Raw genomic sequence first — 15,732 nt, forward strand, 5'->3', positions numbered from 1 at the left:
CAAGTAGGATCTAAGTTGTCTGTGCACATCTAAGGAGTTCAGTATTTGTTCCCTTTTCTTCTGTGGATTAGGAAAGAAGGTTGGCAAATGAATGGACCGATTAAGAGCCACACTGGATACCACCTTGGGCATGAAGGATGGATTGGTTCTGAGGGACACCCTGTCCGCATGAAAGATGATAAAAGGCTCCACTGCCAAAACGGCCTGTAATTCAGATACCCTTTTCTTGATGAAGTGACTGCTAAAAGGAAAGCTGTTTTCCAAGAAAAAAAATTTAAATCTGCAGTAGCAGCTGGCTCAAAAGGAGGAAGAGTGAGTTTCTCCAAGACAAAGTTAAGGTCCCAGGCTGGGGTTGGAGCTCTCCTGGGTGGTCTTAAATTTTTTGCCCCTCTGAGGAACTGCTTGAGCAGTGGATGAGAGAAGAGGGGAGTTTCTGTTTTATAACGAGCTGAAATGGCTGAGGTGTGAATTTTGATGGAGGAAAAAGACAGGCCCTTGTGAAGCATCTCAGTTAAGTATTGTAAAATCTGAGGTAAATTGGGTGCTGCTGTACTCATCCCTTGAGCTTGGTTCCAGGCACAGAATCTTTTCCATTTTTCAGCATAAGATTTTCTAGTACTGGGCCTCCTTGCCTCTAAAATGATATCCATCACTGATTTACTGAGGGATGGTAAATGAGAGATTAGGTAATTAGCCAGGCTACTAGTTTCAGTGTTTGAAGCTGAGGGGGCAGAATCTGGTTCTCCTGCTGAGACAACAGGGAGGGAAGTCTGAGGCAGGTGCCATGGGGCCAACCGTGACACATTGAGCAAGAGGGGGTAAAAGTGTTGGCGAGGCCAGTTTGGTGCGATCAAAATCGTCCTTGGTTTGTCCTGTTTGATCTTCAGTAGTACTCTGGAGAGAAGAGGAGGGAAGGCATAAACTGATAGGTTTTTCCATCTGAAGAACAGAGCATCCACTTTCCAAGCTTGTTTGTGGGAAGTCCTTGTGCAAAATTTGTCCAACTGATAGTTCTGGGGGGAGTAAACAGGTCTATACCTGGGCTCTCCCATTTGATTGTCAACATGTTGAAAATCCTTGGTTCCAGTTTCCACTCGTGTGGGTCCATGAGGTTTCTGCTTAATCCGTCTGCCAGTATATTTAATTTCCCTGGCAGGAATTGAGCTTGTAGATGCACCTGGTAGCTCAAGGCTGTGTTCCACAATGCCATGGCTAGTCTGCAGAGGGGGTAAGAATGTGTACTCCCCTGTTTGTTTATGTACCACATAACAGTGGTGTTGTCTGTCATTACCATTAGTTGTCCTGGAAGAATGTGGTCCTTGAAGGCTGTCGGAGCATTCTGTACAGCTAACATTTCTTTTTGATTGATATGCAGGTGCATTTGACTTGGGTTCCATTTGCCCTGCACTTCTCTGCCAGGTGAGCCCCCCATGCATAGTCTGATACGTCTGTTGTTAGGGTTTGGGCAGCAGGGGGTAGTGTGAATGGTAGTCATTTGTTTCGGGGGCAGGCTTCTGCCCACCAAAGGAACTCTAGGCGTAGGCAAGGTATGATAGGAATCATTGCTTCTAGATCCTGAGAATGTTGACACCATAGGCTTTTTAGATACCACTGTAATTTCCTCATATGCAGTCTTGCATATGGAATTAGAAGAATGCAGGAGGCCATGAACCCCAAGGCGTGCAGTATTTGCCTTGCAGACAGCAAGGTTTTTGTGGCCACTTGTTTGAAGTAGGTTGTCAAATTAATTTGTTTCTCTGGCGTGAGGAAAGACATCTGGGATATTGTATTCAAGCTTGCTCCCAGGAATATAATTTGTTGACATGGTACCAGGTGTGATTTCTTTTCGTTTATGGTGTACACCCCAGACAAGTTAGCACCCTTTGTACAAAGGCCAGATGATTCAAAAGTATGTCCTGGCTTTCTGCCTGAATTAAAAAATCGTCCAGGTATGGGTATATTTGAATATTTCTTTGCCTGCAAAATGCAATAACTGGAGCTAGGCACTTTGTGAATACCCTGGGCGCAGTAGATAAGCCAAAGGGCAGTGCAGAGAACTGATAGTGTGTGTAGCCTGCTTTGAAGCATAGGTATCTTCTGCAAGATTTCCTGATTGGGATGTGCAGGTATGCTTCTTTTAAATATAGTGTTGCCAACAAGGCATCTTTGCCTAGCATAGAAAGCAACTGGTGAAGAGTCAGCATCTTGAATTTTGGAATCACCAGAAAGGTGTTTAGAGTAGACAGCTCCAGGATAGGATGCCATGAATTGTCTTTTCTGGGTACCAGGAAAAGTCTCTAGTAGAAACCTTGTCCCTTTTCCTCTTCTGGTACCAACTGAATAGCCCCCATGCTTATGAGAGAAAGTACTTGCTTTTGGGCCTCTGCCCAATGATTTGGAGGTAGATCTGGCCACCCACTTGATGTTGGCAACATGTGGAAGTGAAATCTATATCCCTGGGACATTATATTTAAAACCCATTTGTCCTGGGTAACGAGTTCCCAGTTCTTTGCATGAAGAGCAATCTTTCCCCCCAAAGGGGCAGTCAGTTGATAAGTGTGTGGAAGTTTTAAAAAGAAGTCATTGAGACAATTTACCATAGGGGGGAGTTTTATTACTCACAGATTTGGAAGTGGAGGCCCCCCACTGCTTAGTCCTGTGCGTACCCTGTAACTGCAGCCTGGGAGCTCTGCTGGATCTGGGTTTGGACTGAGAAGGTCTGAAAGAGGCAGGGAAGGACCAATTCTTGGAAGGCCAATGCCTACTAAATCTTAGAGGTTGTACTTGTAAAAAAATCTTTAACAGTTTGCATAGATTTAGCTTTTTCTTCTATCTTTTTAATGACTTCTTCTGCCTTGTTGCCAAACAGGCATTCCTGGTTTAAGGGAGCATCCAGTAATTTTGCGATCTGGTAGGGATTTGCTCCTTAAGCCAAGCATGCCTTCTAAGTACAGACCCAGTTACAGCAGCCCCGCAAGATGCCTCTAGAGAATCAAAACCACATTGCAAAGTATGTTTTCCAACTTGTTCAGATGAATGCAGCAAATCCTGTAAATCCTTATTTTCAACAAATCAGGAATCAACAATTTTCTGTTTAAGCAATCCAATAATATGCTGCTGATAATTTAACATATGAAACTGGCAATTTAAGGGCCTAATGGCCAGAGTTGCAGAAGTGTACACCTTCTTACCCCATCTATCCAGCGCCCTAGAGTCTCTAATCAGAGGGGGTAGGATTTTTGGCAGTAGTAGCTTTAATGCCCTTGGGCCCCTGTGAAATGGTCTCAGGATCCGCAGTAGGATTCTTAAAAAGGAACTTGTGAGAGTCAGGGACCCTGTAATATCTATCAGGTTTTCTGGGAGCAGGAGGTAAAGAGTCAGGGGCCAAGCTAGATTCTGCAAATGCATCATCAACTATGTCTAGTACAGGAGGTATGGCTAAAGGCCTGTGCTGGGGCAGGAGTAAGAAATCCCTAAGCCTCTTTTTAGAATCAGAGAAATCCTGACTTTCCCAACGAAAATGCTCCCTGAGAGTATGCAATGTTTCACCAAAAGAGAAATCCTCTGGGGGGGAAACAGAGGGAATAGAGTCCTCAGCATCAGAATCCTCATAGGTAGATAAGGGTAAATCCTAGTCATCAGAGGAAACAGAAAATTCAGAATCCTGGTCAGAAGTATCATAAACTCAGTCCAAGGTCTCAGAGGGGGAAGGCTGGCTTCCCATGATTAAAGTAATAAGGTTTTCATCCATTCTTATCATTTGTTTTTTAGGCATAGAGGCCTGACCATGCGGTCTGGGTGCCAGTTTTCTAAGCATGGTTCGAGATTTAGGTCTTGAAGAAGAAGATGGCGTCAGTTTAATACGCAAGTCAGTAGGTCTGAATACATCCTCAGAAGCCAGTGCCTGCACAGCGGCTCCAGACCCATCCAAGGTAGAGACATCCGCAGGTTCCACAGTTGAAGCATTGAAGCATCTCGCAGCATACCGGACTCCGAATGGGTCTCAGTAAAGGCCTGTGAATCACAAGTAGCAGGTATCAGGGGCTGTGAAAGCGCCTCACTGAGTACCGGTGAACTGGCGACTGGCTTAGGAGAAGCGTCATCGGCAGCTTTGGACCTAAGCAGTCTGTCTCTGTCTTTATCTTTGCGTTTTTTTTGGAATGTCGTTAGTCGGATGTCTGACCGAAGACATATCAGGATAATTGAACTGAGCACCAAAATATTTAGAAGCGTAAATATACAGATGACAGATAGTTTGTGGTTTAAATAAGGCACAAAACTGACAGCGAGGCATGTCGTGGTCAGGGCCTAGGCACAGAATACAGTATGAATGAAAATCTTTATGAGATATTTGCTTTCCACAAGTAATGCAATTATTTACTTTTACTGACATCGGTTAAGAGCAAGAAAAAGTTTCCCCAACGGGGTACTTAGCTTTTAGTTGAAGATTTCGGCTCTGAAACTAGAAAACGAAAATTTCAGGAGTCGGCTGACCGGCACTTGCGAACTGCTTCTGCTTCGGGTACCGCACGGCAAGAAAGACTGGTTTAATGGTGTCGGCAAGAAAGACTGATTTAATGGTGTCAGCTGCATGTTTTATACCCCTGATGACCTGAAGTCACGGAAGAAGAGACAGCAACCGACGCAGGACCCAAGACTTTGTTAAATCAGGCATAAGTGCAGTATAAGATTGTGCCACATGTATATATTAATGTTTACTTCTGGGATTAATGCATAGAAATATGCAGTATGAACACAGTACTTAAACTTAGAAAAATAAAATAACTCATAAGATACAGTCACAAATGTGTTGTACACAGTGAAGATAGCAATAAAATATATATGGATAAATGTAACTGATGCTCTAAAATATGACGTTTTGGAAATTTAAGTTCATCAACACATCACTTCAATGTGCTAAGATGCCATAGGGTGTGATAACACCTACAAGCTGAGAAAACTCTACATAAAATTTGAGCAGAATGATGATATCTTTGATTTTGACTTTCCTTTTCTAATTAAACCAAAAAATGAAACAGCTACGGTACCTTTGGTCTCAATATTTCCGCTTGTGAACTCTTCTCGGATGTCTACAAGATCACCATTTTCCTAATTGTTAGGTGGGAAAAAATAAATTAAAAAAAATTATTAAAATTCAAGAAATAAGTAAACCTAAAATTAAAGAACGGTTTCCATAAATTCACCCAAGTACATACAAGCTACAATGCATCTCTGTTATAGTTCTCAAATAAATAAATCTCTTGTATATAGTGCCTCTTCACATTTTTCTAAGTACTGTAAAAGCACTTCAGCCACATGGCATTTAAAGAAACCTATCTGCAAACCCTGCCACAATGCATATAGGCTTCTAATGACGTCAAGGACAACTGCTCCATTTTGTGGATAACATAACGTATATTAAGCAAAAAGATTTAAGAACTCTTTTTATATACAGTTGTTTGTAAGCACACAGACACTCAAACATAGGAAGTTCTGTCTGTATGGTAGTTACATAAATTTTAAGGCAGCTACTTTACTTCTTCCCAAATGCCCTATTTAAAAAATACATACTTATATATATATATATATATATATATACACACACACACACACACACACACACACACACACACACACACACACATATATACAAACACACACACACACACATTTAAGCCTGAATGACAAACTGTAGTGTGTATGCACTTGCACCTATTTATGTATCTACCTAATTATATTTTCCCCTCTTCCCACAGATGTGTGTGTGCATACATAGACACAATCACACACACACACATATATATATATATATATATATATATATATATATATATATATATATATATATATATATATATATATATATATATATACACACACACACATACATAAAGGGAAGAGGGGAAAATATAATTAGGTAGATACATAAATAGGTACACGTGCATACACACTACAGTTTGTCATTCAGGCCTAAAATGCAATGCCACTGCATTTAAATTAAACAGCTCATCACTGCCTACACTAAAGGATTAACACGTAATTAAGACAATCGCTGACTAATCTGGCTCAAGATGCAGACAGCCTACAGACAGAAATTACATATACACTGCAAGTATCAGCTGGTCCTTAAACAGAACTTCAGCCAAATTTCTGCCATTGCTAAAACTGGAATTTGGATTTACTTAGCACTAGGCTATCTCACGCCAAGAAAGAAACTGTGTACATCACCTAGAAGTTGCATACAGCTTTACAGCAATCTGATGAGAAATACTGACTTCAATGAAAATCTGCTGCTGTTTCTACTAATAAAGCCTTAAACATCCATTCTATACTACTTGATAAATGTAGTAATTCAAACAGTGTCACAATAATTTCTTTACCCACCCTTAAGCCAGCCATTAAACCCATCTTATCAAGTGAGGCATCCCATATTACCTCATGCCTCTTAAGTGTGCCCCATTAAGAGAAACGCTCCACATTTTGGGTCTTAAAAAGCCCATGCTCCTCAAAGTTCCACACCGAAAGAATTTGTCGCTCATTCAGACTTACGAATTTTTTTTAACTGAAATCTATGGCAATTAGTGCTGAATCACAATAATTCAGCAAAATAACTTCTTAGAAGTATAAAGTAGCACATTTTAACCATCCTGTGAGCTTCCTAGTTCATAGATTCATACTAGGCTATCTGCCCTAGGGCATTTATAAGCCTAGCCAGAGTATGTTTGGCTTTCGCCACCCATTTTAAATTAATTTTGCTATGCCCTTTTTTCAAGGTTAGTATACTGTGCCTCTGTCTAACAGTGACACAGAAGTGATACCCGGGGTAAACCTATGAAGATTCCTCTTGAAGAGGGTCAATGAGGGACTCTGCCTAACCTGGACTGGGATTTTATTCCAGAGTGAAGGGAGCCTCTGGGTTATGAATTTGTCCCTCCAGCATGTCCTATTTATTTTGAAATTTATTTATTTAGTTGAAGTTATTACTAAGTTATTAGTAGGTGTTCAACATTATGTGAGGTAGTGTCCCTCACTTTGGAGATGGAAGGTTGAGAGCTACGTCATGACGGATCTTCTTTTCCGAGTCAATGGCCTAAGTCATGGATTAGTGGAATGCAAGAGTCAGATGCCAGATAGGCATCTTCAGCTGCTGAGCATTTTCTTGCTATGCCATAATCTTCTGGATGGTCAGTATAGAGTACGCGATAACTTAATGATGATACTTTGTCTCACACTTTACACACTTTCTGCAGGCAAACACCAGGTGACTGAGATTTATGCCTGCTATCAGCTTCTACAGAAAATATCCTGCACTTTCATGAAATAACAGTCAACTTTCTAACCACTCAGTTCTACTTCGCTCAGCTTTTTTTTTTTTTTTTTTAACATGCTAAGTAACATGGTTTGAACCTAGGTCACCTGCATCAATACTGGGTCAGCAACCTCTATGGCAGCAAAGCCAGCCATATGAGAATGTAATTCACAGTACTAAATCAGGCTGCACATTAAGTATGTCTAAGAACATTTTTCACAAGTTATATCACTGCTGACAAAATTCTTCAACTGGCTTCCCGTTTGCTACAGTTCATTTCCTCATGTTTACACACTGTAGTTTCAAACAACAAAGGGTTGGTTTTACCGAGTAACAAGACTGGCTAAAGTATGCAGTAATTTACTTTATTTGTTAATCCAGTATGTTCACTGGGCACAAGTGTCCCTTTTCAGGCAGGAACAACCTGGGAATACTGTCTGGTAAATTGGCTTGCTCTCACAATTCATACCCTATCACGAAGGCAAGGTGACAAAACTAAAATTGCATCATCACTTTGTGAATGACAATGAGAAAAAGAGGAAATCTGGCTTTGAAATCTTAACTTTCTAGCCCATTCTCTGCGCCTTGAAATCCATTCATTATCATCATTTTTTTCACAGCAAAAGGAGGCAGTTCAGGCAAAGTCAGCTACAGTCATGCATATGTCATATATGCCACAGCATACACAAAAAAAATCATTTTATTTTTTCAAATGAAACAGACAATTGAGCTCCCTAAACACTGACAAGCCTCACGTGTCAGAAACAGCACTACTTCAGGCAGTGTAAGGTGTACTTCCTTTCAGTTGCAAGACACCTTGACAGCATCTTCCAAACAGTACAACTCTGATCTGCGCTCTCACCCCAAGCATCATGCTTCTGGTTAATGTGTTTAAGAGCAACCAATGGCAGTTGTAAAGAAAACCTTCAAAGTTGTGCTTACAAAAACAGGATATTCTACAACAATGTACTAGTAAAAAAAAAAAGTAGAACATAAAGCATGGAACATAGAGAAACAGTTAATAAATGTTAAAGCAAGAGTAAAATAAATCATTAATTCTTTCTCCAAGGTTTGTGTTACACTCATTTTTTGACATGCATACTGGTGCCCTATTTACGTATTTGTCCTGTTTCATTATTGTTTAACTTGTAATCTGAATCTATATCAACTTGACGTTTGGCATCAATTTCAGCACAACTATTTCTTGACATGTTCCTGTTCAGCCAGTCTGGGAACTTCGACTATGTGCAAACATAAAAGGGTGGGGCATCAAATTAATACATTTTGATGCATTTTTGGATGGGCTACATCTGTACCAAAGAAAGTTACATTTTGGAAGCTGGTGTAGTACACTTCTAAAACTCTTGGCTATGCCCCTGCTTGCAATTAACATTTTATAACACAACTTTGTCTTTTCAATTGTCTGCAGTTTCAAACGTGGAAGATGATGTACATCTTTCTGAAAGTCTAAAAAGATCCCTCCCCTACCATAAGGGCACATAATTAGGAGTGTGTTGCTCTGTGAAACTACACAAAATAAGAAACTATTAAAAAAAATACCATAATGAGGATCATCAATGACCATGCATGTAGCACCCCTTTTTAAAAGTTGGATAGAGGCAAAGTTTCAAACATTTATTGCAGCCACTTCATACATTACTAGCAAAACAGTTTCATAAACAGCACGGCGCAATTCAAAACAAATATGAAGTGCTACTGAAAGAGTTTTGAGCACAAAATGAACAATCCTATAGTCATGAAGACTACTGCACAACTTTTCAAAAACAAGACAATAAAAGCTCTGGAAAAATATAGTACAGTCATTCATAAAATGTAACCTGCAGCAACTCAATTCTAACATTTTTTGAAGAAGTAAGATGGTGCTGGCTGTTCATGAGGTTATTTGGTCAGCTGCGACTCAAATGTGGAGATAGGGAGGACAGGGAAACTCACTACAGTAGTTACTCTAGCTTTTACATGGGTTTTCACTGTGTATTTCAGTTTACTCCCACATCCAGAAGACATCCATTCAAAAGATCACAGGAGGTTACTACGCTAACTGCCCCAGGGCCCTTACAACCCTAACCAACTTCATCCCATGTTCCCAAGGGTGTCTGGTTCAAGCAGACACTAAAATCAGCACATCTTGCCCCTGTCCAAGGAGGACATAGGTGGAACCCCTCGGACTGAGTTTCTCATTATGGTTACCCATCCAAAGGTTCAAATTACACTTAAAAGGCTTTGTTTAACCTGAATAGTAAGTTTGTTCCAAAGGTGGGGCAACCTCTGTGAGACAATCTGTCTCTCCAGCAAGTTCTGTTGATGTCACATACCAGGCTATGGTCCTTTGAGTGAGTGACCCTTGTGCCTTTTGACTTGTGAATGTGCAGGATTTCCATTAAAATGGGTCAGAGATTGCTCTACATGCAAGGCACAGGTAGCCTCTAAGCAGCCTGTACGACACAAAGTAAAGTAACCATGATTTCAGTCTATCCACGCAAGACAGATCTTGAAGACCCTGAATTTTCTTTGTGAGGAACCTCTGTGGTCTCTCCAATTGGTGCAGGTGTTTGGAAAGGAACATACCAAAGGGAGAATTGTACTCTACTACTGGCCTGATAAGGGAAGAGTACAGGGAGGTTTAATCTCTTTTTCTGGAGGCAATGCCCTTACTTATGAGAGGAGTAACATAAAATGCCCTTCTTACCACTGTGGAGACATGGTGATCGAAGTTAAGGTTGCTGTTAACCTATGTGCCCAGATCTCTCACCATTGACTGTATGCTTATGGTATTGCTACTGATGTGGCAGTTTGAAGGAACATCACCCTTGCCGAAGGGGACGATGATGCATTTTTTGCATTAAGTTCAAGACCATGACTTTGGCACCAGTCATTAGGCTGCGTAAGACATTCTTGCAGGATGCTAAATGTTCTCCAGGAGGGGCTGGCACAAACAACTGGTGTCAGAGCCATGAACTAAAAAGTACAGTTTTGTACCTACCATAAATGTAGATGTTTGAGGATCTACATTGCTGCAGTCATAACCTGTGGGTAGTCCGCTGTCCTCGATCGGCCCGAATACCAAAGAGCTGGGCTGGCGTCGGTCATTGTCGCCTGGAGCTGACGTCAGTACGTAGTAGTACTTAAGCGCATGACCGACGCCATATCCTCAGTCTTTCTTGCCCCAGATGTCAGAAGGCCTAAGAATGAAAGAAGGCCAGAGCCAAAATAGTAAACACCCAACCACAAACTATAGAGGGGAAGGAGGGAGGGATAATTGGACTGCAGTAATGTAGATCCTCAAACATCTACATTTATGGTAGGTACAAAACTGTACTATGTTCTTCGTCTCACATTGCTGCAGTCATAACCTGTGGGTAGAATCCCAAAGCAAAGGAAAAGGGAGGCTGGCAAACTAAGTAGCATTAGGAGCTGCTAACATGCCCTGTAAAACTGTAGTGGCAAACCCAGCCCTGGACTTGGAATAAAGAGGGAGATGGTAATACTTAGTAAAAGTGTGTACTGAACTCCAAGTAGCTGCCTCCAAAATATCCTTAGTAGCTACCCCCCTCAAAAAAGCAGTAGATGTGGCAGTAGCCCTAGTAGGATGAGGCCTGAGCCCAGCAGGAACATCCTTCCCATGATAAGAATAACAAAAAGCAATACATTGACCAATCCACTTAGAAATAGTCTGCTTTGAAACAGCTTTCCCTTGTGAACCCAAAGCAAAAGAAACAAATAACTGTTGACTCTGTCTGAACTCTTTAGTTCTGCTCAAATAATAATGTAACTGTCTGTGGATATCCAAAGAATGCAAGACTTTTTCCCCCTTATTTTGTGGATCAGCATAAAACGTAGGCAAATGAATAGACTGGTTCAAGGCCACATTAGAAATCACTTTAGGCATAAAAGTAGGGTTAGTTCATAAAGAAACTCTATCCTTATGGAATATCAGAAAGGGTTCAACTGCCATGAGTGCCTGCAATTCAGATACCCTCCTAGCAGAAGTAATGGCCAACAAAAAAGCAGTCTTCCAAGACAAAAACTTCAATTCAGACAAAGCTGCAGGTTCAAAAGGAGGTAAAGTAAGCTTCTCCAACACAAAATTGAGATCCCAGGAAGGAGTAGGAGCTCTACGTGGGGGTCTTATATTCTTTGCCCCTCTAAGAAATTGTTTGAACAAAGGGTGAGAAAATAAAGGAGGGTCACAATCATAGTGAGCAGAAATGGCTGCAGCATGAACCTTCACAGAAGAGAATGACAAACCCTTGTCCAGTAATTCAGTAAGATACTGCAGTGCAAAACTCAAATTAGGCACTGAAACATCAAAGCCCTTTGCTGTGCTCCAAAGAAAAAATCTCTTCCATTTATCAGCATAAACATTTCTAGTACTAGGGCGCCTGGCTTCCAAAATGACATCTAAAATCTGTTGAGGAAGCTGAGACCCCACCGGCTCCATTACAGAATACGCCAGGCTGTTAGATGCAGGGACTTCACCCGAACATTGAGAAAATGATTGTTTGACTGGGTCAACAAATGAGGAACCTGTGGCAAAGGCCAAGGAGGCTCCTGAATTAAACTCCTCAGCAGAGGATACCAATGCTGACGTGGCCAATCTGGTGCTATTAGAATCATGCAAGGCTTGTCCCGCCTGGCTTTCAAGAGTACCTTGGGAAGAAGAGGCAGAGGGGGAAAAGCATAAACGTGAAGGTTGTTCCAACTGAAAGATAGAGCATCCACTTTCCAAGCATTTGGGTGAAACAACTTTGTGCAAAATTTTGGCAGTTGGAAATTTAGTGGAGAAGCGAACAGATCTATGTCTGGAGCTCCCCAAACCACGGTCAGCTGCTTGAATACCTGAGGGTCCAGTTTCCACTCGTGGGGATCCACAATTTGCCTGCTCAATACATTTGCTAGGGAGTTCTGTGCTCCTGGCAGAAACCGTGCTTGAAGATTGATGTGCAAACTCAGAGCAGTCTCCCACAAAATCATTGCTTGTCTGCAAAGAGGGTAGGAATGGGTTCCCCCCTGCTTGTTGATGTACCACATGACTGTTGTGTTGTCTGTTTGAATCAACACCTGTCCCGGCTGAAGTAGGTCCTTGAAGGCTATCAAGGCAAATTGGACTGCTAACATCTCCTTCATGTTGATATGCAAATGTAGTAGTTTGGGAGGCCACGTGTCTTGTATCCATTTTCCATTGAAGTGTGCTCCCAAGCCAAGTCCGAGGCATCCGTCGTTAGGATCTGACTCGCCTCTGGTCGGATCACAGAGAGTCCCTTGTTTAGGTGACATTCCTGAGCCCACCACAAGAATTCCTTCTGGATGCAAGGTATAATCCGAATGACAGTGTCCAAACCGTGGCAGTGTTGAGTCCACACACTTTTGAGATACCATTGTATCTTCCTCATATGCAGTTTGGCATTGGGAAGTACTAGAATGCAAGATGCCATGAACCCCAAGGCTTGAAGGACTGTCCTTGCAGTCAGCCTGGACATTACTGATAACTGCTGGAAGTACAGATGAAGAGTTCTTTGTTTGTCCGGGGTCAGAAATGCCATCTGAGAAGCTGTATTCAGTCTCACACCCAGAAAGCACATGTCCTGAGAGGGCACTAGACTGGACTTTATTTCGTTCACAGAATACCCTAGGCACCTTAAAACTGCCATTACATACTGGAGATGTTGTAGTAACTTGTCCTTGTTTTGAGCAAGAATCAGGCAATTGTCCAGATAAGGATAAATTTGTATTCCTCTCTGTCTGAGGAAGGCAATTACAGGAGCCAGAACTTTTGTGAATACTCTGGGCACAGTAGATAAACCAAAGGGCAATGCAGAGAACTGATAATGACAAGTACCAACCCGGAATCTCAGGAATCTCCTGCAGCTGGTTCTGATAGGGATGTGAAGATAGGCCTCTTTGAGATCCAGGGTTACCATCCAGTGATCTTTGCCTAGCATAGGCAGAAGTTGTTGTAATGTTAACATCTTGAACTTTGGAATGTCTAGGTAGGTATTGAGAATGGACAAATCCAGAATTGGCCTCCAAGTGTTTCCTTTCTTTGGCACTAGGAAAAGACGGGAATAAAAACCTAGGCCTACTTCTGACGGAGGGACAACCTGAATTGCCCCCATCTGCAAAAGTAAAGAAATTTGCTCCTGAGCCTCCATCCTTTGCTGAGGAGGCACATCCGGCATGCCTTTGAAAGGAGGAAAAGTGTGAAAATAAAACTTGTACCCGTGATTTATTACATCCAACACCCATTTGTCCTGGGTGACCAGATGCCAGTTTTGTTTGAAAAGTCCCAACTTTCCTCCTAGAGGAGCTGCCAGTAAAGAAGGGTCTGGCAGTGGAAGATACAGGTCATTGGGTCTGTTTACGAAAGGGCTGACCCCTGCCCTCACCAGAAGACTGTGCAGGAGAACTCCAAGTCCTAGGTCTGAAAGAACCCTGAGTGTGGGCTCTGCCTCTACCACGTCTAGACCTGCCCTTAGACTGATAATTCGAAGAAGGATAAGACCATCCTCTAGCAGGCCAATTCCTACTAAACTTAGGGGGCTGCACCTGCATAAAATCCTTGACCGCCTGCACAGACTTAGCCTTATCTTCCATCTTTTTCAAAACTGATTCCACAGGAGGACCAAAAAGTACTTTCGATTGAAGAGGAGCATCCAAAATCCGAGCCTTAACATGCTCTGACAAATTTTGATCCTTAAGCCAGGCATGTCTACGAATAACTGAACCTGTAGCAGCCACCCTGGATGTAGCCTGAAGAGCATCGAAACCACACTGTAAAGAATGCTTGCCAACTTGATCTGATGCATTTGATCTGATGCATGAACCAACTCCTGGAGCTCCTTACACTCTATACCCTCAGATAAAGCATCCACCTTAGATTTCAATTGACCCAACAAAAAGTTCTGATACTTCAGCATATGAAATTGGCAATTCAACGCCCTCATAGCTAACGTAGATGAGGTGTACACTTTTTTCCCCCACCTATCTAAAGCTCTAGAATCTTTATCCAAAGGAACTGGATTCTTAACCACAGAAGCCCTAATACCCTTCGGACCTTGAATAATAGTTTCCGGATCAGCTCTAGGACTCTTGTACAAATACTTATGTGCTTCTGGAACTCTATAATATCTGTCTGGCTTAACAGGGGCAGGGGGCAAAGAATCAGGATTAAGGGAAGATTCAGAAAAAACATCCTGAACAACATCTAAGACAGGAGGAATAGCCAAGGGCCTATGTTGTGGAAGAAACAAAAATTCCCTAAGCCTCTTCCGAGAATCTGAAAAATCCTGGCCTTCCCACTTAAAATGTTCCCTCATGGAATGTAAAGTCTCAGGAAAAAGAAAAATCCTCTGGAGGAGAAGCAGAAGGACAGGAATCCTCTGCATCCGAGTCTGAATAAGAAGGGAAATCCTGAATTTCCTCAGCTGAGGAATCAGAGTAGTCAGAGGAATGATCCATTCCCTCTAAATCTGCCTCCACCCTAGGCCTTTTCTCTGGGGGGGGGAGCATAGAACCCCTGATCAAAGTAATCAAGTCCTCCGCCATTTTCAACATATGTTTTTTAAGAACAGGGGCTGGAGAACTAGAACCATGACCAGGGCCAACAAGACAAGGTTTGGCCTTAGCATGGCCTTTAGCCAGTGAAGTAGAAGGCCTAATAACCTTCTGTAAAGATGGAACTACAGACACCTGAGAAGCACCCTCAGCTGGGCCTAAATCCTGAGAGGCCAACTCCTGCAAAAGTAAAGGTTCCCCCTGGGATTCAGCCGAACCCTCGGCAGGATCCACAGATTCAACTGGAGGCTCCGTAGAACCGGCGTCCGCAACGGACGACTCATCCGGTTTAGACTTCAAAGATTTATCTTTACGCTTTTTAGCGGTAGCGGGCGTCGGAGGATCCGACGGCATGTTATAGTTACACCTTTTACCAAAAACAATCCTGGCACAGTCTAATCTCCTTTTAATGGTGCGCTTATTAAATCTAGCACAAAAGCGACACCCGACCACGTCGTGCTCAGGCCCCAAGCAAAGAATACAGAAAGAGTGATAATCCCTATGAGGTATCTGTTTCCCACAAGAAATGCAATTATTAACTTTTTCTGACATCCGGAAACTAGGCAAGAAAGAGACAAAGATTTTCCCAATGGGGTACTTATCCCAACTTGGTCTTCGGTCTGAAACTCGAAAAAAGACAATTTCGAATGCCGAACGGCACTCGCAAACGCTGCTTCTGCTTCGGACCACGTGGCAAGAAAGACTGAGGATATGGCGTCGGTCATGCGCTTAAGTAATACTACGTACTGACGTCAGCTCCAGGCGACAATGACCGACGCCAGCCCAGCTCTTTGGTATTCGGGCCGATCGAGGACAGCGGACTACCCACAGGTTATGACTGCAGCAATGTG

At 42.4% G+C, this 15,732-nt stretch overlaps 1 protein-coding gene across 2 annotated transcripts in view; it reads right to left on the reverse strand.

Moving 5' to 3' along the window:
• URI1 (URI1 prefoldin like chaperone) overlaps positions 1–15,732 on the reverse strand; it is an 844,005-nt gene that overhangs the window by 208,378 nt on the left and 619,895 nt on the right. For both annotated transcript variants that reach the window (XM_044067309.1, XM_044067310.1), the window contains one exon: positions 5,049–5,109. In XM_044067309.1, the coding sequence (XP_043923244.1) occupies positions 5,049–5,109 (61 nt within the window). The remainder of the gene's footprint in view (positions 1–5,048; positions 5,110–15,732) is intronic.

Source organism: Protopterus annectens, chromosome 3.part1 (genome assembly GCF_019279795.1).
Source record: "Protopterus annectens isolate FY-2018-M chromosome 3.part1, PAN1.0, whole genome shotgun sequence".
Taxonomy (NCBI): Eukaryota; Metazoa; Chordata; order Ceratodontiformes; family Protopteridae; genus Protopterus; species Protopterus annectens.